Genomic DNA, 25,381 nt, shown 5'->3' with positions numbered 1-25,381 from the left:
AATTTATGTCATGTTGGTCTAAATGCAACTTGTATAAATTATTCTGCTGACTAACGCTACTTACTACTCGATAGAAGTTTGGTGGGAGTTGGTCAAGGCACAATCCGTAAAATCTAAGTGTTTTAAGTATTAAGGGATCTACAAAGGGCCTAACCCCCTTTTAAAATAGATAGTAAAAGAAAGAAAACTACACGAGGACGCCGTTCGAAGGCTATATCATCCTCATGACAGTATGCTACATCTACATAGCAATGGCAAACTTAGCCCTAAAATTGGCCAAGGCAGCTTCAGTTCTAAGAAGGTGAGAAAAACCTATCCCTAATACTAGAATAGAAGATGGTAACCAATAAAAAGTAAGGTAATGAGTGAAAGGACTTACAGTGGGCTCTAGAAGGTGTGCTCTCAGTGGAAAGATGTATGCTCGGTAATGATGAACACAAAAAGAAACGGAGTAAAAAGTGATCTGAGAAGAAGAGGGCCACAATTTATAAGGAAGAAGTAATCAATCAATTTTTAGGCGGGAAAACCCTTTCAAATCACTTTTTCGTAACCTCTGCATGCGTAACCTCGGTACACGGACCATCAGGTCATAATTAGCATTTGATGGGACAAGCTATTATCCCATTTTTCCATAAAAATAACTGTTGTCTTATCCCTCATTAATGACTGACGGTTTGCATCCCTGAGGAACAGCTAATAATATGACATAGGTCCTTGATCCCTTCCCTGAGTACTAGGAACGAATCAAGAGGGGTTATTGTACGATATCCGGCTAGAGGCCCTTTTTCCCTTGGGCCTAAATCCAAGCAGCCTATGAACAGTATCTGGCCTTGGGCCCATTATCCCTTATGGCCAATTTTGAATGGCCTAAGGATGCCAGCCCATCGTTCAGGACTTTAGTGCATGGCAAGACGATTCGAACTGACCATGGTCTCAATACTACAACTACTCGGTTGAACCTTGGTATGCTAGTAGTGTCTTGGGAAATATCGTTGCCGAGTACCATTCAGCGTCTAACCCCAATTCTAGTGTCTTAGCTCCTGTTTCCAAAGCAGAGTCTATTCTTGTCAGGAATAATCAAAATTGGCCCCACCCTTATGAGTGGTGCTCGAGGGTAATCATCATTAACCCACCTTAGCGAGCATATAAATAAGCAAAGAGAAGAGAAAGCAGGGTGAGATAATGGAGGGTAAAGACTTGAAGAAGAGATAGAGCAAGTGAGGGAACCTAGGAGGAAGAATGTTTGGCAAGGGGGATTAACTATCTTTGTGGGTCTCAATTTGTCTTGAGGGACTACCCATTGTAGGAAACCCGTAAACCCACTATAATAAGTAAATTGTGAGCCCAATCACACAGTTGGTCCATTAGGCGAGAGTTGGGTGCACACAACTTCAATAGAGTTAATTGAGAAACATTTTTTCTTGGGCTAACAAAGAAACTGATGGCTTAATGTCTTAGTAGTAAATTTAACGCCTAGAACTTGGGTTTAGCAAACTTGAGTTCCGCGTGTTATTATTATTATTTTTAAATCCGTGTCAAACCATTAAACCAATTGAAAATCAAGTTTAGAAAACTCGATTTTGAGGTGGAATTCAATTTTAACATACTTGAGTTCCAAAAACAATCTTTTTACCTAATTAACTTCATCCGCATGATATCCGCCTAAAGTTTTTTTCTAAAAACTACTCCAGGGCAAATTTTGCCGTAAAACTTTGGTACCATTAGCATTTTTCTTGCACGTAAGACACAGCTTCGCTGTAACCAATCAAAACGCAACGTATAATTTCGCGGGGCCCGCGTTGCATCACTTTCGTGTACCGCCCTTTTTTCCACCTCGCGTCCTTCTAGTTTCGCCCAACCCAAAAAAAGAAAGAAAGCACAAATGGCGCTTCGTCTCTTTACTTTCAGTTTCAAAGTACATCCTCCCAGTCGTTCTAGTCCCTCTCTCTTTTCCAACTCTGTAAACTCTAAACCCTCACTTACCTAAACCAAAAACCCCCCAAAACGCACCGTTTTAATCTCGACGAAGAAGAAAAATGAAGCGAGTGTTCGAGGAAATCTCCGACGACGAGTGGGAGAACCACAGCCACTCCTTCAAGCCCTCTCGCGTCCTCAACACCACCACCACCACCGCGAACCCCAACCCTCCGGCGATCGAATCCTTCGCTTACGGCTCGTCGAAGCAAAACCCGAAGGAGGACATAGTGTTTGATTTGGAGGACGACGATGAGGATGTGGCCGAGCCCGCCAGACCTTCCCTGGCAAACCGTGGCCGCCGCTTCGTGGTGGAGGATGAGGAGAGCGACGGCGACGGCGAAGGCGGCGATAAGGACGCGGATATCGCGCAAGTGTATGACGTGAAGTCGAGCGATGAAGAAGAAAATGTTGAAGAGGAAGAGGAAGCGGAAGCGGAAGAGGAGGAGGAGGAGGAGGATGTGGTGGCAAAGGCTTTGCAGAAGTGTGCGAAGATATCGGCCGAGTTGAAGAGAGACCTGTACGGCTCTTCCGTCACCGCCTGCGACCGCTACGCCGAAGTGGAGTCCTCTTCAGTCAGGATTGTCACTCAGGTCATTGTTAGTTGTGGTGTTGAATCCAATATGATTGAAATTATTTTGCTTTTTTTAATGGTAGCTGATGTAGTTTTAGTACTTGTAGGATGATGTTGATGCGGCATGTAAGTCACAGGATTCGGATTTTCAACCGGTTCTCAAGCCATATCAACTGGTTGGCGTCAATTTTCTTCTTCTGTTATATCAGAAGGATATTGGGGGAGGTACTGTGCTTTTGCCTTTGATAGTGCATAATAACTTTTAACACTTTGTGCTAAAAATTAAGCTGTTGGTGCTGAGGGTACACTAAGAAATGCTATGTTTTTATTGGTAAGTTACACATGGGTGGGTCTTGAACCCCGACCTCATCGCCATTCCCATTATTATGGGAGGAGGAAGTACCAGTTGAGCTATATAGCTTATTGATTTTTATAATTATAGTTTTTTATGAATCTTAACAGGCTGTATTACATGGACCCATTGATATTTAGCTGCAGTAGGGTGCTTGTGAAGTTCTTGGAATATTTGTGTAATGCTTAGCAGTGAAACTGGCTTAGAAAATTTTGAATCTTTATTATGTCTGATTTGATGTTATAACAGAGATTGATGTTTGCAGAAATTATTTGACAACAAGTAGTCAAATAAGCTACTTCTAGGTTTGCAATTAGTCCAGGCACTCTCCCTTGCGAGGAAGTATACTTGTTATGAGTGTATGCTTTCTTGCTCTCACAAGCTGGTGAGCCCCACAGTTGTAAGAGGAGAGAAACTTACACCCGTAACAGGGTGTATTTTCTCTTCCCTTGCGGCCTTGCCGGTGAGGCACCTCAGGTGGGGCAATTCGCAAAATTCCTCATCATAAAAATAAAAAATAAAAAAATTTGCAAAATTCCTCTTCGTCCAAAAAAAAAAAAAAAAAAAAAGCATAGGAAAGATATGTGGATATGTGGATAATAGGGGTACATATTTGGATTCTAAACAAGTGAAAAATTGAAGAAAGTTTACAATAAGCTCTAGCTCACATGAACTTCCTCTCTATGTAGAATGGAGTGAAGGGTGAGGTCGTGGATTCAACTTCAAGACCTACTGGGTGTATGTGTTACTCAATAAAAATAAAAATAAAAATAAAGGAAAAAGCACGAGAAGAATGTCAGGGCTTATTGGGGCTGTGAACAGTTAACTAAAATGGTAGTAGTTCTAAATTTTTTGATTTATATGTTAATTAAAGCTGATTTATTTTAAAAAAAAGTTAATTAGAGGTGGGTGTTAGGGTTTCTATCGTGAATTTTTCTGTTGAAAATCTAAGAAGCTATCGCTATTATTATTATTTTTTTTTGTAAGTTGGATTCAAATTGAAGAACAAGAATTAATCACACATGGAGTTTCTTAGGCCTTTTCTTTAGGCTTCCTTTACATCATACCTAAGGATTACACAAGGGGTTTAACTGCTGGCAACTTTTTTATTTTATTTTTTATTTTTTTATTTTATAGATTGGATTAGAAAGTTGCATCCATGTACACAATTTACTTGTTCTAGTGTAGTAAGTTGTAGGATGCTAACTAATTGTCAAAAAGTAATAGAAATTAATTTGTGAACTACTAAATGCCAATCATAAGGATCCGATAACATAATCTGACCCGTAGTAAGAGCCTCGAGCGACAGTTATGGTCCATGCCTTGTCAGGAATTGTAGATATTTTCCTAACATTTGAAACATAAGAAAACATAAATATTGTCATTGTGCTATATGGCTCAAATATATGGTGGAAGTGAGATTGTGGGTTCAAAATCATCACATGTATTTGTAACTTACCGATTGAAGTAAAAACTGGGGGGTCTGGGGGGATATCTTCCTACTAGAAAGATACATTGAAAGAAGAAAAGGACTTTATGGTAACCAAAATAGCCTAAGGATTTCTCTAGCTCCTGTGAGCATAACATTGGATAGATTTGGTCTTTAGCATATTTTTTGAGAGTTTTTGCTACCTGCATGACTGGGTGTAATTTTTGGATTTGTATCCAATTATTGGATTATGAAGTTTTCCTAAGATTTTCCACCATTTGTTACAATGCTAGATAGTAAGAAGAGCATTTCGCAGAGCCTACACAGCATGATGGAATACCTGAACCATGTGTAGTAAATTTTACTCAGCCTCTTAAAGAGTCAGATATTTGGCTTACTGCAGAGAACGAAGATTTCCCATTGATTGATGAGAAAGTTCAACTTGAGAGCAACAATTCAGAGGGTTGTAAAGAGTGAGTTTGATGCATCCGTTACTGATCCACCCATTATGGTGCATAAAGTTAAAAAGCTTAATAAAATGGAAAAGATTAAAACAATGGTGCTTCCTCTGGCCCAAGATAAGTTTGTAATGTTTGCAACATTGATTTGTAATTCCTGATGAATTTAATGATGTGGTGGAACATAAAGTTTCCTTGTTTTTAGTGCTACCATAGGCGATTCCAGAATTAAAGCAAGTATCCAGTGCTGAAATTCTTATCATTCAACACTTGCCTTGTGGAGGATTTTTCTCCAACTAAGATGATGCACTTATAAATATTATTTTTAATTTAGTGTTATTTTAATTTGGAGTCAATTATATTTTTATTGGTCATTGCATTTTTTTTTTAAATTTCTTATTATCTAATAAGGTTAGCAGTATTTTATTAATTTCTAGAGTTGAGGGTATTCTTGTAATTCAGTAAGTCCAAGTCAATTAGAATTTAGGGTTTAGTTTTGGTAGTATATAAACAATTGATTAATAAAATTCCGGTGCTGACTCCTAAGTTTTTTACCTAGCTTGCTGTGGACTCCAAGCTACCTAGTTGTGTACTCCTAAATTATCTATTCTTTAATTTTTTTTGTTTTTTCAATTTGTCTTATCGTGTTCCATTCTATGCTTCTTAGCTGAAAAGTATAGCATATTATAAGGTTTAATATTTTGTTTTCAATGTAGGTTTAAGATTTTAGTTAATTGTAAAGATTTATAGTTGATTACCTTTGTAATTTCTACAGCCATATTGGCGGATGAGATGGGCCTTGGGAAGACTATTCAGGTATGTTGGGCTCCATTATTTTGCCTATGTCTTGCTAGTTCTTTTGACCCCATGAAAAGAAGGTTCTTATTATTTTTGACTGGTGAGTCACTCATTCACCTTGTGGGTTTTGAAGCCATGACCTTTCTCTCTAACCGTTATTGTAAGAGGAGGAGAAAAGAAAATGGTGCAACTCAAGGATATGTTGTTTTTTAAACCCAATAGGTGTCGATCAATGTTTTTCTAAATAGTGTAAAATTATTCTTGTCCGACAGGCTATTACATATCTGACTTTGCTGAAACACTTGAACAATGATCCTGGTCCACATTTAATCGTATGTCCTGCTTCTGTTTTGGAAAACTGGGAAAGAGAACTTAAGAAGTGGTGTCCTTCGTTTTCGATTCTCCAGTATCATGGGGCTGCGCGATCAGCACATTCAAAGCAGTTGAACTCTTTGGCCAAAGCTGGAAAGCCGCCTCCTTTTAATGTTCTTCTTGTGTGTTATTCACTTTTTGAAAGACACAGGTTTGTTTGACTGTGTTCCATATGCTATTTGACTTGATGTTGGTTGAAATCTTATAAATGATGGTGAATGCAGTGCACAGCAGAAAGATGATCGTAAAATTCTGAAACGTTGGCAATGGAGCTGTGTGCTGATGGATGAGGCCCATGCTTTGAAGGATAAAAGCAGTTATAGGTGGAAAAATCTAATGTCTGTAGCAAAGAATGCAAACCAGCGTCTTATGCTGACAGGAACACCACTTCAAAATGATCTACATGTATTACTTGCAATAACCTTTTGCCTTGAGTCGCTTAAATTTTCCATGGTTCTTGCTACCAATTAAGCCTAGAAACATTCCACTGCTGCAGCTGTCTTAAGAAATGAATTTTAGAGATCATGTAGTTGAAGGCTTAGTAATATGATGGCTAGTTACCGCTAATGAGCTATAGCTTGATTGTCATTTTTCCTTTCATAATAATGGTATGGAGGGTGAGGTTCCGCAAAGCAGGCAAACTATCATTTTTATCTTTTCTTGATTTCCTAGATTCTTGTAATTTTTGTTCTTGATTGTTTGACCCCCTTGTACACTTCCTGTGTACTAGGGTGTTCCCTTTTTGATATCAATAAACTTATTACTTATCAAAAAAAAAAAAAATGGTATGGAGGGTGAGGTTGTGGGTAACTTACCAATCAAAATAGAAAATGATGGATAGTTACTATGTTGTATAATGAATTCTGAGATATGGTCTTGTGATTCTTATCACCTGGTTTAAAGGGAATATGTTGGATTCATAGAGATTATCACGAGCTTAGAACAAAATATGGGTATATGGCTCCTTCTATGCAATTTGGCGTGGGGCCAACTTCTTGGCTAAGAGAGGGGAGTTGTGGGTGGGAGGGGATTTTAGGTTATTATTTTTTTCTTTGGTTGGATTACATGTTTCCTTTATTCTTTTTTTCAATCTGTCAGTGTTTGTTGTCATCCAATAAACACTTTCTTTTGCATACAAAATACAACAGTTTCAATTGTCTTGTGCCAAGGATGTAATTATTTAGCAAATTTCATTTTGTTGGTGGTATTTGAAGGGGGGCGGGGACTGATCTTTAATGACGTTTGTCTTCAGTAATTTGCTTTGCTCAATAATAGGTTACATTTAAGTTTAGTAATTACTCTTGTATGTAACATCAACTGTTGGAGATTATACTGCAAGGCAATCAAAAATTTCAATGTCATGCAATTTTTATGTGGTTGACTTGCTGGGTTTTTGTTGCAGGAGCTGTGGTCGTTGTTGGAATTTATGATGCCTGATCTTTTTGCTACTGAGGATGTCGACTTGAAAAAGCTTTTAAATGCAGATGATATGGATTTGGTTGGTCGTATGAAGTCTATTTTGGGACCGTTTATTTTGAGACGTTTGAAATCTGATGTGATGCAGCAACTTGTTCCAAAGATTCAACGGGTATTTTAGATGATTTATTTAAAATATAATGTTTTTTTTTTCTCTCTTGCTTATAATTTACTCCTGTAAATCCTTAAACTATTATACAGGTTGAGTATGTTGTAATGGAAAAGCAGCAGGATGATGCTTATAAGGAAGCTATTGAGGAGTATCGTGCAGCTTCACGAGCTCGTATCGCAAAAAATTCAGAGATAAACTCAAATAATATTTTTGGAGTTCTTCCTCGGCGTCAAATCTCCAACTATTTTGTTCAGTTTCGTAAGGTGCTGCAATTTCTATTCGTCACATTCTCTATGTATTCAATTTATACACCTCAAACCATTCATTTATTATGTTTATCTCCTAACTTTTTTCCTGTTGTGTGTTTTTCTTTTTCTTTTTCATTTTGCCTCCTTTTACTTGCTTATTCCAGATTGCAAATCATCCTTTATTGGTTAGGCGTATTTATAGAGATGAGGATGTTGTTCGTTTTGCTAAAAAGTTACATCCAATGGGTGTGTTTGGTTTTGATTGTACCTTGGACAGGGTAATTGAGGAACTTAAGAGTTACAATGACTTCTCCGTTCACCGGGTAAATTCATTTTTGTCCTATCGATATCTCTTTTTTTTTTTTTAAATGCTGAAAAATGTGATGGACTATCATTTATATCTTTCGCTCATTTTTCGTCTCAATAGGTTATAATTAAATTCTATGCTGCTAGTTTATTCTAGAACTCCTAGTGCCTTTGATTTTATTATATTTTTGTATAATGGTAGAATTCCCATTTTGACGGACATGACAGATATTTCACATTTTGTTCATTCTAGATCAATGCATTAATTAGTTTCCATACAGCAGGGAAGCTTGTGAATGTATGGAGGTTGCACACAAGATTAGTTATGTGTGATTGTATGTCTGCCTTAGCCAGTGTTCATTCCACCACTTCTGTAGAATTGATTGATAATTTAAATTTTAGCATGTGATTCTTTAGGAGTTGTGGTAGTTTTTTCTCTTTATTCTAGTGTTCATTTTTAAAATGATTACCTAGTTATCCAAAAAAAAGAGGAAAAAATAAGAAGAATTTTTTGGACGACTCTCATCTGTATTTCAGTTTTGAGGATTATTTTATATTAATGACTTAAATTAGCATTAATCAGCCTTTCTTAGATGTTGCATCAATGATACATATTTTGATGAAATAAGCTTAAGCTGATCCTAATATGTTGATGGTGTAGTGGATGGCCTTAACCCTACCATCTGCATGGGTGCTTAGATCAGAATCTCTGGATATCTCTCTATTTTTGAAGTCAGGAATTAAACAGTATGTTAATTCCTTTTTTAATTTGATTCCCTTGGTTGGAAGAATGACAATGCTGAAGGTTGATAATTTGAGTTTTATTAAATATGTTATTTTTATTTATTTAACGATTGGGTGCTAACTGATGATCCGCTTTCCTAGTGAGAAATTGGGTGGTCGCAACTTTAGTCTGGCAATGTAAAAATTATCCTAGTTCATTCTGGACATGAACTTGATTGATCTACCTCTTGAAGGAGGGTCTTACACGTGGATGAGTGGTTCGAATTCACCTTTGATGTCTAGGATTGGTAGGACATTGGTGTCTAAGGATTGCGAAGAGCAATTCCTTGATGTTATTCAGTGAGTGTTACCATGTCTGATTTTAGATCATATACCTATCTTGTTGGAGGTAGGAGGAATGGCGAGAGGTAAAAGTCAAGTCCCTGATGTTACTTAGAGGGTTTTACCACGTCTTATTTCAGATTAGGACTCTATCTTGTTGGAGGCAAAGGGAAAAGTCCTTTTAGATTTGAGAATATGTGGTTAAAAACAGTGTGGTTTGTGAAAAAGGTACATTTTTGGTGGAATCGATATTATTTCCAAAGCACGCCTAGTTTTGTGTTAGCTAAGAAGTTGGAGGCCTTGAAGGAAGATATTCGCTTGTGGTATACTAAGGAGTATGGAAATGTATAGGTGAAGAAGAGGAGGTTGTTGGAGGGATTGGTGAGGCTAGATGGGAAGGAAGGGGTTATTGGGATCACACTTGAGGAGAAGAGGGAAAAGGATAGAGTGATTTCAAATGTGAAGCAATTGGCTTTGTTGGAGGAAACATTATTGAGATAGAAATCTAGAGATTCATGACAAATTCCCATAGAAAGAATAATTATTTGGGTAATTTAGAGGTGGATGGTGTGGTATATGATGATGAGGGTTGAGGTGATTGATTAGGTGGTGGGGTGGGATTTTATCAAAAGTTATATAGGGAGATAGAAACACTGCGACTGGTGGTGGATGATTTGAACTTTGATACTATTGGAGGAAGAAATTCTACAAGTTGTGTGTGACATGGAGGGGGACAAAGCCCCGGGACTTGATGGATTTACTATGGCTTTTTTCCATCATTGTTGGAGGGTTGTGGAGAGTCATATTTTAGCCTTCTTTGAGGAGTTTTACGAGTAAATGCTTCGTTTGTTGCTCTTATTTCTAAGAAACATAAAGCTGCTAATATTAGAGATTATAGACCAATAAGTCTGCAGAGTAGTGTCTATAAAATTTTGGCTAAGGTCTTGGCATATCGATTGAGAGGGTCTGAATCTCAAAAAGCTTTCATGGGAGGTCTTCATATTTTGGATTCAAGTCTTTGTTGCTAATGAGTGTGTTGATCGTTGTATTCAAAGAAAGGTACCGGATGTAATTTGTAAATTGGACATAGAAAAAGCTTATGATCTTGTAAACCGGGAGGCCTTGCTTTACTTGCTAGAAAGGATGGGTTTTGGAGTTAGATGGCGACTATGGATCCGCATGTATCTCTTCTGTCTAGTTTTCAGTAGGGGTGGTAAAGTAAGCCCAAACCCATTTGTCCACCCAAACCCATGCAATTATTAGTTGGGTTAAATAGGCATCAACCCAATTAGTCCTAGTGATTATTGGTTTTAACTAAAAATCCATTGAGGCCCATTTAACCCAAAAACAATATACCCAAATTCAACCCAGCCCTTCCCATAAAATTATAAATAAAAAAAAAAACCCAGCCCTCAGACGTTTTAGTGTTTCATGAGAGTTTTCATTTTCCTTCATTTCCTCGACCTCCAATCACGTTTTAATCGGAAACCAACAGCTTCAGCAGCTTCAAACTCTCACACGCTTCCCACATTTCCCCTCCCTACCTTTTTCTAAAATACCATTCCCTCTCTCTCATCATTTTTCACTTCTCAGAGTCTCCCTCCTCTTTCTGATTCTGGTAAGTTCCACAAATTTCACTTTTGATTTCTCTATCTTTCCGTTGTTTCTGTTTGGTTCCCGAGAAAACACTAGAAATGGAAAGAAACTTTTATGAACAATTTTTTTTTCTACTTAATTTCTTGCTCAACTGCGCTTAATTTAGTTGCTTCATTTATTTGAGCTGAATGTCTCATATCATATGCACATGTTATTATTATATAGTTTTGGTAAGCGGAAACAACAAAACTCAGCGTTTTGGCTCTTTGTTTTTTCTCACTCGTTTGGGAGCTGAGATTTTTTTTTTCTTTTTTGATAAGTAACCGACTCAACCGAGTTTAATCCAAAAGCATGGTTCTCTGTTTGTAATTCTATAATTGATTAGAGGTTGAATTTGTTGTTGGAGGCTGCCGAATGGAGCATAATTCTGCTTGTTTGCTAAGAAAACTGAGGAAAATAGTGAAGAAAAAAAAAACAATTTCCACGAGTCTTACTATTGTTTGGGGGGTATTTTGGTAATTTTGTAGGTTTCGGGGTTATTTTGGTAATTTTTAGGTTTTGAGGTATTTTGATCATTTTTGAAAATTTTAGAGTACTTTGGTCATTTTCACTTTAGTGGCATTTTGGTAATTTTAATAATTGGGTAATTGGGTTGGTTGGGGTTTACCCATAATCATTGGGTTGGGTTGGTTTTGGGTTAGAAGCAATTAGTTAAATGAGTTTTTAATGGGTAAATGGGTTTTATATACACAACCCAATTATGCCCACCCCAAACCCCCCCCCATTTGACACCCCTAGTTTTCAGTTAGTCAATGGCCCTTCAGCTTGTTTTTTTTCCCCTAATTCGAGAGGCTTAAGACAAGGGGATCCATTATCTCCTATGCTTTTCCTTTTGATGTTGGAAGTGTTTTCTATGATTCTTAGGTGAATGGAGGATGCTGTTATTTTAGGGTTTTCAAGGTGCATGGAGTGGGAGGTGATGAGTTATGCGTATCTCATTTGTTATCTGCGGATGACACCATATTGTTATGTGATACTATTATTGAACAATTTCTTCATATTAGAATGCTGCTAACTTGTTTCACAGCGATTATAGGGCTAAAGATTAATGTAAGTAAAAGTGAGATGGTTCCGGTTGGTGAAGTGGATAATTTGAACGAGTTAGCTGATGTACTAGGCTGCAAGATTGGGGTTTTGTCTATGACATATCTTGGTATGCCTTTGGGAGCCTCCTACAGGTCGTCCTCTATATAGAATCCAGTTTTGAAGTTGGAAAAACGCTTGGTAGGGTGGAAGAAAATGTATCTTTCTAAGGGGGTTCGCCTGACTTTGTTTTGTAGGGGTTCACAAGGGTGTGGTTTATTGGGGGGGGGGGGGGGGGCATATGAAAAGGTTGGGAGAGTTTTAGTAATTTTATTTACTTTGAGATAGGAATGGGGAGTAGAATCTGGTTCTAGCATGACTATTTTTGTGAAGCTCAGTCATTGAAAGGAAATTTACTGGATTTATTTGAGATTGCTACTTATAGGGAGGCATTTGTGGTAGATATGGTGGTGAGCCACACTTTGGAGGAAGGGTTGGGATGTGCAGTTCCAACGTGGTTAGATGGAGTTGGTGGAGGCCTTTTTTCATACTTTGGAGTCACTGAACTCCTATTGAGGATGGAGATAAGATGTGGTGTTTGGGGTTGAAGGGAGAGCTTGATATAAAATCCTTTTATGGTGCACGGAGGGCATCTAGCTCTATTACTTTTCCTTGGAAGAGTACGTGGCTTGTGAAGGCTCCATGTTGTGTGACTTTTTTTGGCTGGGAAGATTCTCACAACTGACCATTTGAGGAGAACGGGCTTCGCTATTATGGATTGGTGTTGCCTTTGTAGATGTAGTGGGGAGAGTGTTGATCATGTGCTCACATTGTGGTGAGGTATCTTGGTCATGGAGCTTTGCTCTTAGATCATTTGGTATTTTTTAGGTTTTACCCAAGAGGGTTATTAACTTATTGGACGGTTGGAGGAATTGATTGGCAAAGCATTCTTCAAATATTTGGATATCACATTGTGTGAAGTGGATTCTTTGGAGGGAGAGAAATAATTGCATATTTGAAGATTCGGTGCTTTCCGAGGATAAGCTCATAGCTCTATTTGTGACATTTGTTTGATTGGTCACGTGCGTGGGGATTTACTTCTAGGGAATCCATTCTGTTGTTTTTAGATTCCCTTTCTTTTACATAATTTTCTATTTTTCTTTGTTGCTTGTACATTATCTTCTTTGCCAACTCCATCAAGAAATGGAGTAGTAGTTTTATTTAATACAACTTTTCTTATCAAAAAAAAAAAAAATGGCACTTCCTCTTCCCCCCCCCCCCCTCCCCCTCAGCTCAAAACAAAAATGGTTGGAGGGTGAGGTGTCAATTCAAAATCTACTGCATATGTGCACCTGTAAAAGGATGTCACTGTTATTTATTTATTTAGTTTTAAATGGGTTCTCTTCCTGTCATTCCTATCTGCTCTGTAGTCGCCACTACATGTAAGAGAGGTGTGTTTTTATTTACCATATCTGTCAAGTTCTAGATACTATGACTTTAGTAAACTTAGTTTTTTGAGAATATAATTGAGTTATAGAGTGGTATGCTCTCTAGCTTAAAAGGCTTAGGAGCATCCTGGGGAGAGAACAAGGTTGCAATTCAAGACTTGAAGCGGCTTTTTTTCCAGACTATTTGAATGGATAAATGCTTTGGGCATTTTCACTTTTGATTCCCTGGTTGATTTGCTTGATTGTTGTAATTTTCATGGACTTTAGTTTTTCATTTTTTTGTCCTTAGCACACTACCTGTGCGCTTTGGGGTTTTTTTTTTCTTTCTTTTTTTAGTGTTATTTTCTTTTTTAATCAGTGAAGTATTACTTTTTTATTTTAAAAAAAGGCTGTAAGAGATGGGAGTATATGTGGTGCTTACAGGGGAAGTCGCATTATCAGCTTCTAGTCTTGAGAGGATTAGGAGCTGTCCTACCTTGAGATGTGCCTAAGGTGGTTCCATGTAAACCTGTTGTACACTTGTGTGATTTTCCCTTAGTTCTCACCCATTTAGGGATGTGAATTTTCACCTATTTGGTTGTCTCTCATAATTGGTGATTTTGCCCTATTATGCTGCATATTTCACTTTCAATGATTAGGATCATCTTCTCTTTCAGATCACAAGATATTTCCTCTCTTTCTATTTCTATTTTACTATTCTGCATTCTTGGGTGAAAGTATTCCCTGATGTAGTTCTAACGAGAGTTCCCTGACTGATTTAGGTCATATTTTAAATTTGATTAGAGCCCAAACTTTGATCATTCTTGTTTTTGTTAATAGATTTTAGTGTTGTATCCTTGAGATATGAATCATGGGTGTGGTTCTTTTTAGCTTTTTGGCAGCTAAGAAGGTCAAAGCTGTATAGTATAAACTAAAGTAATGGATGATCCTTTTTGGTGTGGCTGGAAGGAAGTTGATTTTAAACTGGATTAAATATTTTGTTGTCCAACAGGGTTTCCTCCCTTGTTGTCTTGTGAATTGGTGGCAATAGCAAAAGCAAAGTATTAGTTCAGGTAACTTGACAGAAATAATTTAGTATTTGATTTAAGAGGCCAAGTCATTACAAAAGGCCTTAAGGTTAGAAGAATTGAATTGCACATAAACGACAACATTTAAGCCAAGAGCCTTGTAACTCAACTAGCACTTCAAACCATTTGTATTTTTTTTTTTTAATATTATGTTCACTATCTATCCCCTAACTCAACTGGCACTTCAAACCATTTGTATTTTTTTTTTTTAATATTATGTTCACTATCTATCCCCTCAAAGGTAGGGACAACATTTAACATCTCATTTGTACCCTCCAAAATCTCTAAACACTACTTTGCATTATTTTGGCGCTTTGAAGGTTCAATACCTTCATTAAGTGTGAAAGCTCAATTATTGTGAAAACACTAATGCTTTTTTAGACCCTTAATTTCAAATTACGGCTTAATTGCTTTTACTTTAACTTATCTAAGTGCTGAACAAGAGTAAATGAAGTGCAATCACTGGAATTACTCTTTGAGCCATAAGCAAGCAAGCAAGCAACAATAAATATAAAGCTTAAAGAGTAAGGGTAGCGAGGTGCAAACACAAGATAACACCAAGACGTGTTATCGAAGAGAAAACCAAAGAACTCAGCGAAAAATCTCTCCACGATCCAGTGGCGGCTCTAGGAATTGTCCCAGGTGTTCCTTAAGAAGTATAAATTACACAATCTTATTTCCTTTTAGCCTTTAGGTAATTAGGTTTGATTCAATGATATTAGTTTTGCTTCGTTCCGGTTGGAACGACTGGAAAATACCGTGCCAGTAAACAAACCGCAACAGTAATCCACCCTATTCCACTTAAAAAATTTTTTGGGTCATTCTGGCCTATTTCGGGTGTTTTGGTAAATACCGGCCGAAATTCAAGATTTGGCCGGCATGAAGTTTGTGCTTAAAAAAAATAAAATTGTTCTTAAAACCAAAATAAATTTGCATTCTGTACACCGAAAAGCCTCAAAAGGAAAAAGAAAAGAAAAGAAATGAACAAAGGTACTTGTATAGCTAAAAAAAAAATCGTATTCAGAAATTTGAAACTCAAAACTTGAGAAGAGACACTGTCGCACTGGTATTGATAGAAGACACAGAAGTTACGAACAAGAAGGAAGGCAGAACATAGATGTAAAAGTGTAGATGAAGATGTAATAAAATTTTAAACATAGATGTGAAAGTGTCTGGGAACTGCTTATTTTGTTAAAACTGACAATTTTTTGTTGAAAATACTGTAGATAAAGGTAAAAGTTAGTTGAAATAGTACAATGGGGTCTATGAATAGTACTAAAAAGTGAAATAGAGCCCATGAAAGTAGCAAAAATAAGCTGAATAGTAAAATAAACTAGGTAAAAATAATTTATCCAAGAGAAAAAAATAAACAAGAAAAAAAATTAAAAATAAACAAGGTTGGAATAAACAAGAGAAAAAAAATTAAAAATGAGAAGTAATATATGTTTAGTGAGAAATAACAATAAAAAAAAAAAAGGTTGGAAATTGTGTTGTATTGGGCAGTGTGCTTAGTCAAGAAATTAAGCCACTGCTCAACTTTTAGTAGTTTTATTTTAATTTTTAACTTTAAGATTTAAGTTCAAATTTTTTTTTTTTGAGTTTTTCCTTTTTGCTTGAAAAACCCCAATATATTGTTAAGTTGCTCAAATTATGGACCAAAATTTAATTTTATTGGCATAAAAAAAAAATTCAAGGTGGTCCCAAATTTTTTTTGAAAGGTAAATAAATATAAAATTTAAATTATTATATAAATTTTTTTTTTCCTAGGTTAGGGTAGTCCTGGGACCACCCTGGTCATAAGGTGGCGCTGCCACTACCACGACCCTCCAAGTTGAAATCGATCTATTAGTGAATAAGTTGGGGTATACGAATATCAAAAAGACCGTCCAAGCTTAATTTATCTAATGTACTTGGACCCTCCAAGCTCAAGCTACCAACGAACTTCTTGGAGTCTTGTCTTCACTAGTTATTCAGATCCCGCAGTACTGCCTGATTGCATCTACCAAGCCTCACCAACTTCATTTGGCAAATCCTAAATGCTTCCCAAGTTCCAAAACACTCTCTACACTCTGAATAGGTGTGAGTTGTGTTTGGGTACAAATTTCCTCTCAAGGTATAACAATAGGAGAGGGAAAGGAGAAGAAACTACTAAGGAATTCTCACTCAAGGATGAGTAGCTCTCTTTAAGATGGTGGATATGTTGTCGAAACCTCTCTAGGGTTTTCTTTTGAATAGCTTCATTATAATTTTGTGGATAATGAGGGTATATATAGTATGGGTGAAGGGTATAAGAGATACTTAAAATCCTCTAGGTAGAGAGTTTCGCGGGTTACTCGTGACTTGGCCTGAGTCGCGAAGTGGCACGCGAAATACAGCTTAACACTTGACTCTTCAGCTTCTCGCATGTGCTTCTCATGTGACCTTTCGCAGGTTGCACCACTCATGAGACAAGTCCAAGATCAACTTCTTGAACAATTTTCACCAACTTAATGCTAAATCCATTACAAATAAATCCCACAAAATACAATGAAATAAATTAATGCAATTACAACACTTTTTGTTATGGAATAATGCCAGCACAAATGTTATGTGAAAAATCATAACTTAACAAGGTGTATGCTAAAGCTTGAGTTTTTGCCTACTTGGGACAATGTTCCCACTCAGTTGATCTCACTTGAAAAGAAACTACCAATCTTTTGACCCAACAATTGACATGATACATAGTATAGTGACACGACATTTCTTAAAAAACTAGGATATGGTATGTCAAGGATAGGGCTGTCCACGAGTCGGGTTGGGTCGGTTTTGGACCCAACCCGGACTTGACCCGCCGGCGTTGGGTGGAGGGGCAGAGGAACCCGTAACCGACTCGGAAAAATCGGTCGAGTCGATTTCGGGTACGGGTGAGCGTCGGTCGGGCCGGGCGGGTCGCCGGAATAAAGAAAGCATTGAAATCTAAATAAATAAATAAATAAAAAAGCGTCGCCGGAATTTGAAAAAACTCACCCAATTCTAAAAAACTAGTCAGATTCTGCATTTTCTCGCCGGATTGTACATGTTTTTGCTGAAAATCACTGGGATTTGGCCGGATTTCCTCGAATCGAAGCTTGATCTCGTCGGATTTCCTCGATTCGAAGTTTGTTATCACTGAATCTCCTTGAATCTAAGCTCAATCTTATCAAATACGGTCGAGTTCTCTTTAGATCTCCTCGAATCTAAGCTTCATCTTGCCGGAGTTGGCCGGATTTAAGCATATTTGAGTGAGGATTTGAGTAAAGAAAGGCCAAACGTCGTCGGATCAAAGCTGAGAAACCCAAACGTCGCCGAATATCAGCTTCTTTTTGAGGTTTTGTTGGGTGGGTCGGGTAGATCGGGTTTTTGAGGACGAAACCCGTCACTCGACCCACCGGGGTTGGGTTCTGAAGACTGGGACCCGTCACCAACCCGTCGGAGGTGTCGGTCCGGTCGTGACAGGTCAGTTTCGATCGGGTTGATCGGGTCCGGCAGGTCGTCGGGTACTCTGGACAGCCCTAGTCAAGGATACAACAATTAATAAGTGAATTAATATTTATTTTTAGGTATATATATATATATATATTTTTTTATATATTTGGAATAATTTATGTTTATTTTGGATGTAAAAATTTTGTAACAACAATGAAATGTTAGGAAATATATCTAAAATTAATTTAAAGATAATAAAATATTGTTTAAAGTACGAACAAAAGAATTCAAATAAACTAGACACCCATAAAAAGAGTTCAAATAAACTAGACACCCATAAAAAGGATTCAAATAAACAATATGCAACATCAAAATAGAACGACTGAATTAAAAAATGATTTTTCCTTATTGAGTGCGTGCTTGACACGTTTGTGTCTGTGTCAGATATGTGTCCGACCCTAGTACGTTTGCAATTTTTCCTTGTCTGTGCTTCCTAGGCTGCATCTTGGGTGGGTTAGTTTTCTTCCTTTATTCGTGACCATAGTTGTGGGCCTTACATACTCAAGATATTGATTGGTCGTATGCAATTGTGCGTTCTATCATCTTCCGCTTGGATCACAATCTTTACATTATTAATATTTATAAATGACTGTGATCAATTGTTCGTCAATTTGGTGGTTTTCTATTTTTCATCAACTCATTGAAGATGCCAAAGAAGCAGTTCTTTACTCTATTAGGCCAAATAGACGAACATACAAAAAAGGGGTAATTTTGGCAGCCCAACCACCTACCAGTAGTATCTCCTCCTTGTTGTCCACGGATTTCAACCGACCAGTTCATTATTCTAGTGGTGGGCGACTTGTGAACTCTTTGAACCTTCTAGAAGGAATTTGTGTCCTGCATCTTCAAAGGTTTTAACATTGTGTTCTTCTTTCCACTTGAAAGCGAATCACATGGGTTTGTTTCCCATACTCAGTTATTAAGTGTTGGAGAAGCACATTGGGTGTTGTCTATTTCTAAGACTCCCTTCATTCCAATACACAATTCTTCCTATACCCCTAGATATATGAAGTGGTTGGAGGATATTCTTAGCTCAACCGCAAAGTGCTTAATGATGCTATGCTTTATGAAGCGCTATATGCCTCAGTCTTCACCTGGTATCAAAATTTGTTCATCATGCAAGCTTTCTGTGAATGTTGGTGCCCTGTTAAAAACACTCTGCATACTTCTATGGGAGAAGTCTTTGTTACCCTTTGGTGTGGTATGTCTTGTATGTTCACATCATATCCCTATATGTATATACATACATACATACATACATACATACATACATACATACGTACACAGACAGACACACACACACACATATCATATCTCTGCATACTTCTAGATATCATATCTCAGTTGAATGTTGAATGTTGTCAAGAAAGGTACTCCATGCTAAATGTTTCTGAACTGACCAACTCCTTGCTAATTGGCTTCCGAGCCTGAGTGGCAACAGTGTTTAAAGCCTTCCATCAGAGTTTGTACGGTGCTTAAAATCTTCAACAGATGACTATGACCCCCCTCAATTTTCTTTTTTCCAGATTATGTAAGATTTAACCAAGATGTTGAGTATATTTTTAGGAAGTGATGAACCTTTGTTTTCATTTTTCAATGAGAACGATTATGCTGTATCATAAAAATTTGTGATTGTTCATTTCTTTGGTGTGGTATGTCTTGTTCTCTTAGGTGCATACTACTAAAGAACAAAGATCCAACCGATGGTTTATGCTTGGGACCTTAATACAAACATATATCTAATGATGAGCTGAATTTGATCTGGTTTCTTTGAATAAATTTCTTTGGTAACATTTTGTTCTAGAATTGTATATTCCTTTCTGACATTAGCATATTCTCCATCTACCTCATTGCAGCTTTTACTTTATTATGGTGTCACTGATACAAAGGGAGTCCTTCCTGACAAATATGTTATGCTTTCAGCAAAATGCCGGGTATGACCAAAGTAATAGTGCAAGTTATTTTGGAATAAGTCTGTTTGATCCTAATTGAAGGTTCTAGTATATGTTCTTTATGCTCAAAATTTTGGATTGAGTTGTTTTCTCAATGATATAGGCGTTAGGTGAACTTCTCCCTTCACTGAAGCAAGGTGGTCATCGAGTTCTTATTTTTAGCCAGTGGACATCAATGCTTGATATTTTGGAGTGGGGTTTGGATGTGATTGGGGTTACATATAAACGACTTGATGGAAGGTATCGCTATGCTAATTTGACATTTACAGTTTGTTCTCTTCTGACTACATTGTCTATCATATTGCTTATCTACATTTAATAAAGGTTACAATGCATGGATTGCATTCTTGTATGATGGATTTGTGTCAGATGCCTCCTGTTTTATAAAAGGAGATGACTGTCATTATCAATTTTTTGCACGTAATTATGAGCTACCAAAGGTATTTTTAATTTATATGGTCCAAGGGCACATTCAAACTCACCTGTAACTTGTAAAATATTCATTGATGTGCTCCATCAACTTTGTATATTGTTTTTTAATTAGTTAAATCTATGAAGTGCTACTTCAGAAAGATATTGAGGTCATCTGCTCTGGTTAATATATTTCCCAACATCAATTAACATATATTCTTTTAAAAAAAATTCCCTTCTATTTGCTTTTTGGTGGGTGAATGTGTGTTTAAGAATTATTAAATATAAGTATCAGGATTGAGAGAGGTTTCTAGGTTTTGGTTTAGCTGGATTAAGGAACTTGCTAAGTATCAATGAGTTCCAATTAGAGAGGGGATGGGATGGGCCATTGGACTTGGTGTAGGTCAGGTTGGATTCAATTATGAATCTGATTATATGTAAGGGAATCCAAAAAATATAACAATAGAAAGGTGAGTGTTAATTAACTTCAAGTAGTGTAGTTCTTAACAACCACCAAGCCTTAATCCCAAAATTTTGGGTCTGAGTGTAGATCCTCAATTGACTATTCAGGGTTGACCGCACATTTGTTTTGGCCATTCTACTCTATCCGAAGTCATGCTCTCTATTTATTACTTATTTGACATCATTTTTTACTATTTATAATACTGTTCTATATTTGGTTTTCCTCAATTTTTTTTTGTTTCTTTAACTTGAAACTCACCCTTTCTCATTGTTGCATTAATCGCTCTTCTCTGAACATGAACAAACCATAATCTCAAGTGTCTCTGTCTCTTCTTTCCATTAATAGGGGTCACCCCTATCTTTATGAGTCATTTCAAATCCTATCCTTCCTTGCATTTCCCACGTGTCTATCTTAACATTCTCATTTCAGCTACATTCATTTATATGTATTGTGCTTCTTAACAGCCTAACATTTAGTATCATAGAGCATTACTGGTTTATAATAGTCGTATAAAATTTTCCCTTTAACTTAATAGGTATTTCTGTGATCAAACAATACTCTTGATACGATTCTCCACTTTATCCCCTATGTTCTTATCCTATGACACATTTTCTCTTTAACCTCTCAATTTTATGAATATTGTCTATTGATCCAAGATATTGAGTCTCTTGGGTACCTAAATATATGTGTTATTTTGCTCTCTTAATTTAGAGGTTGAACTTATATGGGGAGGTGAGAACCAAAAATGTTTATATAATTTGAAAAGGAACTTGAATAGTTTGTTCCATAGTTTGTAGATCATCAATGATGCTTAGTCTTGGAGCAGGGACCAAATTATGCTTCCATTGATAATAGTATCATAGTGTAGATTATACAATAGTCCCCTAATTTGAGAGGGGGGGGGGGGATGTTTTACAATCTTTTAGTCTCATTTTTTCTGTCTGGGAATTCTATTTCATACTGACTAGATATTTTAACCACCAATTATAGTTTGTTTAAATTGATTTGTTTTACCTTGAATTCTTTACTGAGATTGGTGAAATTCTCTTCCAATGACAGTACTCAGGTGACAGAGCGACAAACAATAGTTGATACGTTTAATAATGATACTTCTATATTTGCATGCTTGCTGTCCACAAGAGCTGGAGGGCAGGGTTTGAACCTGACTGGAGCTGATACTGTCATCATTCATGACATGGATTTCAATCCACAGATTGACCGGCAAGCTGAAGATCGATGTCATCGCATTGGCCAAACGAAGCCTGTTACCATATACAGGTGCTTCTGGTTCCATCCCCTTTCTTCCCAAAAGAAATTTTTTCAACCTCTTATCCAGAATACCAATTTAAATTCTTCAGTGCTGTAAATTTATATGGTAAATGGTTTTTTACTCTTATCCGATCAAATTCTTTGCAGGCTGGTTACCAAGGGTACTGTTGATGAGAATGTTTATGAGATTGCAAAACGGAAGCTAGTACTGGATGCAGCTGTCCTTGAGTCTGGTATAGAGGTGGATAATGAAGGTGAAACATCTGAGAAGACAATGGGGGAGATATTATCGGCTCTTTTGTTGGGTTAGGACACTAATTATCCTTGAGATACACTGCAACTAGAAATTCTTGTTCTGATTCTTTGCATATTCTTCGTATAAGGTCCATTGTTGTACTATAAGTGAGGCTAGTTAGAGGAAAAAGGCCATAATTGATGGTGCATATGCCATAGGGATGTAAATTAGCCAAACAGTTAATGTAGCAGTGAAAATCAATGTTAATATAGATATTCTGAGTCGCTTTGGAAGACATTAAGATTTTTCATATAGGTACAGTTTTTTTTCCACTTTCGGTGTTTAGTAGGATGACTTCCCACGCAGGGCATTGATTAGTGCCAAATTGGGCAAGTTTATTTGCTGGAGTTCCCACTCCTGTTTGTTTGAATTCTGCAGGTGATGGGAATGAGTCTCTTTGTTCTAAATGCATACACCAAATTTCGTGTTACTAAGAAATTATTAATGTTCAATGTATTGACTCTTATATGTGTATAATTTTAAAATATAAAAACTTGAAATGTATATTTATGGATCTTTGATTAGCTTGATATTTTTCAAGCATTGAGGACATAAGGAGACAATGGGATCAAGTGCCAGATTTTTAAAAGTTACATCTTACAAAGTTATCATAAAAAAGTTATAAGTAATTTGAATTTACTCTTTAAATTTATAGTTAACCCTGTTTCTTCAAGTCTATGCTTCTACTCCATGATTAATATATACACATGGACTTTGTATTTTTCAATTTTTTCCCTCGGGCTTATGTCCGTTGGCAAAATCTAAGGCTATGTTTGGTAATTAATTATATTATGGTTTTCAAAAACTTGTTTTTAAGAATAGCAACAAATTCTTTTTTCAAGTCCAAAATACGTTTGGCTAGTTGAAAAGAAATAATAGATTTTTAATATATAAAAAAATAGAAAATTTGTTTTGGTGCATGTTTAAAAAAGGAAAACGTTAAGTGCTTGAATAAAGAAAAGAATAGATTATGACTTCTTGAGCAGTGTTTAGGATAGATGTGCTTGGTACGGCCGGATTACTAACTAGCCATTGAACATTGTCCATCTCATTCTCCCCTTACATGCTTTTATCATTATTTCGGTCTGTATTACTATTATGTGGAATACAATAGATTCATCATTCATCCCAATGAAACGACAGTGGACAGCTTGAAAAAAAAAATCAGCATAATAGATCTACTAAGTTCGAAAGAGAGGCTGACTATACCTCAATATTAAATGGATCACAACACTTGAAGTCGAAAACTTTCTTAATCTGTCCTGTTGATAAAATTTCAAGCTGTTGCCTAATTCATTTTGTTCCTAACAAGATATTGAAGAAAAAAAAAATCGAAGTCATCCCCACCATTTGAACAAGTATTTGAAGGACCAAATCAAATAAGCTGAGGATCACTTTGTTCCCAACCTCGATCTCTAAGGCATCCTCCCAGCAAGTAAAGCTAAGGATCACGCCGTTAGGGGCTCCATAAGCATGTCAAAATACGATCATGTTCTGGTTGGAATTAATGTAATTGGCTTATCTGCTCATGGCAATTTAGAGAAGAACAAAGAGAAGAGGACATACAAAATGGACATTGTCATCCGAGGAGCAATAAGGCAAACCAATACCACCGCGAAAGGCACATATCAAATATAAAAGCAATTACAACTTGACGGGCTTATCAAACTATTCCCATCTTAACATCAAAACTATCATCTATAAAGAAATGTTACCTGTTTAGAGAGGCAAACATCTCTGCATTATCGAAACTATCACCTAGAAAGAAGTGTTACCCGTTTAGAGAGGCAACCATATCTGCATTACTTGCGCCTCAACTAAAATTCACATTTAATACAACGTGAACTGCCCCTCTAGAGAAAAGCTAAAGGGCCACCCAATTGTGCCTGCAAGCCCACATGCAAGAAAGATAGACATCATATCAACTAAGAGGCCTTGGTTTTGGGATTGTTTTACAGAGAAAAAAGAGCCCATGAAGAGCTAGCAAGTACAAACGGAAGCCTAATAATGAAATAAAGGTCTGCGACTCCAACATAAAAGACCCACATTGTTATTATGAAGAAATTGAAAAGCACATAGTCCTTAACTACTCTATCATCGGAGTGGTGCCAGCATGCCCCACGGGGACGAGCCGATCTTACAAAGATTTTCTTTAGTGTTTGTGCAGGAGTGTTTGTCCCGAGTCACCCCTAATCCAACGGTCTTCCTTTGTCCTAAGAATCTGATCACATCCTAGAGTGTGTGTGTGTGTGTGTGTCTAGTGTGGAGTACATTTATGTCCATTAGTTCTGCCAATGACAGATTAACTTAAGAGCGATACGTCTTTCTACTTTGAAACTTCAATTGGGGAGTTAGTTACTACTTTGAAAATGAGGCATTGTCAATGTCTATATAAAAGTTAAAACTCATACTTGTTTGTCATCACGTTCTTTGTTAAATCTTTAGTAGTAATATATATCTTTTCCTTTTACTTACTCATCAATACTCTTGTCCCTTTTCCATCCGATTTGTCTGTGTTTTTTGACATTTTATTTTATGAAAATGTTCGTACATCGTTATTTAAAAACATTCTCTGTTTCTTTTTTCCTTCTTGTCTATCTTAAGTGTGAGTTTAGTACATGTGATATGTCTGTCAGACCCTCTAAATGTTTGGGAATTATAATTATGAACTGTTTAGAAGCAGGTGGTCCACAACATTTGAGAGTTTAAACGTGAACGAGAGGGTATGTTGTATGTGCATAGGTTTTATTTATGGATTGAACTCGCTGTACACATATTCCATAAAATAACAAAATTCGTGACTTCAACTTTCAACTTGAAAGTCATAGCTTTTTTAAGTTACGGTTTTAATTGTTGTTGAGATTTTGTAAAACTATGTGAAATAGTTTATGTGTAATAAGCACTATTATTTTATTTATCGTCTATAAATGATTGTTTTTTTCACACAACACGCTATATATGCACTCTTATACCTAAAAACGTTAGTTTAATTCATAATTTCAGCCTATAATAAAATATATAAAAGTTTTACTAATATATGTTTTTAGGGTATATATTAAGAAACCATTTAAGAAAATTTTTTATAAAAAAAATGAAAAAATAATTAACCTCTCTAAATAATTTTAAAAA

The 25,381-nt window shown here is 36.6% G+C and overlaps 1 protein-coding gene across 1 annotated transcript; it reads left to right on the top strand.

The window, feature by feature from the left end:
• Nucleotides 1–1,854: 1,854 nt before the first annotated feature.
• Nucleotides 1,855–22,489, top strand: LOC142627924 (protein CHROMATIN REMODELING 19). The gene is made up of 12 exons (XM_075801825.1): nt 1,855–2,567; nt 2,656–2,773; nt 5,563–5,603; nt 5,858–6,108; nt 6,182–6,362; nt 7,360–7,545; nt 7,635–7,808; nt 7,958–8,116; nt 19,719–19,796; nt 19,918–20,054; nt 21,748–21,966; nt 22,105–22,489. Exons 1-12 carry the CDS (start codon nt 2,037–2,039, stop codon nt 22,265–22,267), a joined length of 2,238 nt encoding a protein of 745 aa, XP_075657940.1. The 5' UTR covers nt 1,855–2,036; the 3' UTR covers nt 22,268–22,489.
• The last annotated feature ends 2,892 nt before the right edge of the window (nt 22,490–25,381 follow it).

This window comes from Castanea sativa, chromosome 3 (genome assembly GCF_040712315.1).
Source record: "Castanea sativa cultivar Marrone di Chiusa Pesio chromosome 3, ASM4071231v1".
NCBI classification, from domain to species: Eukaryota; Viridiplantae; Streptophyta; class Magnoliopsida; order Fagales; family Fagaceae; genus Castanea; species Castanea sativa.
This window is presented reverse-complemented; position numbering and strand designations above follow the sequence as displayed.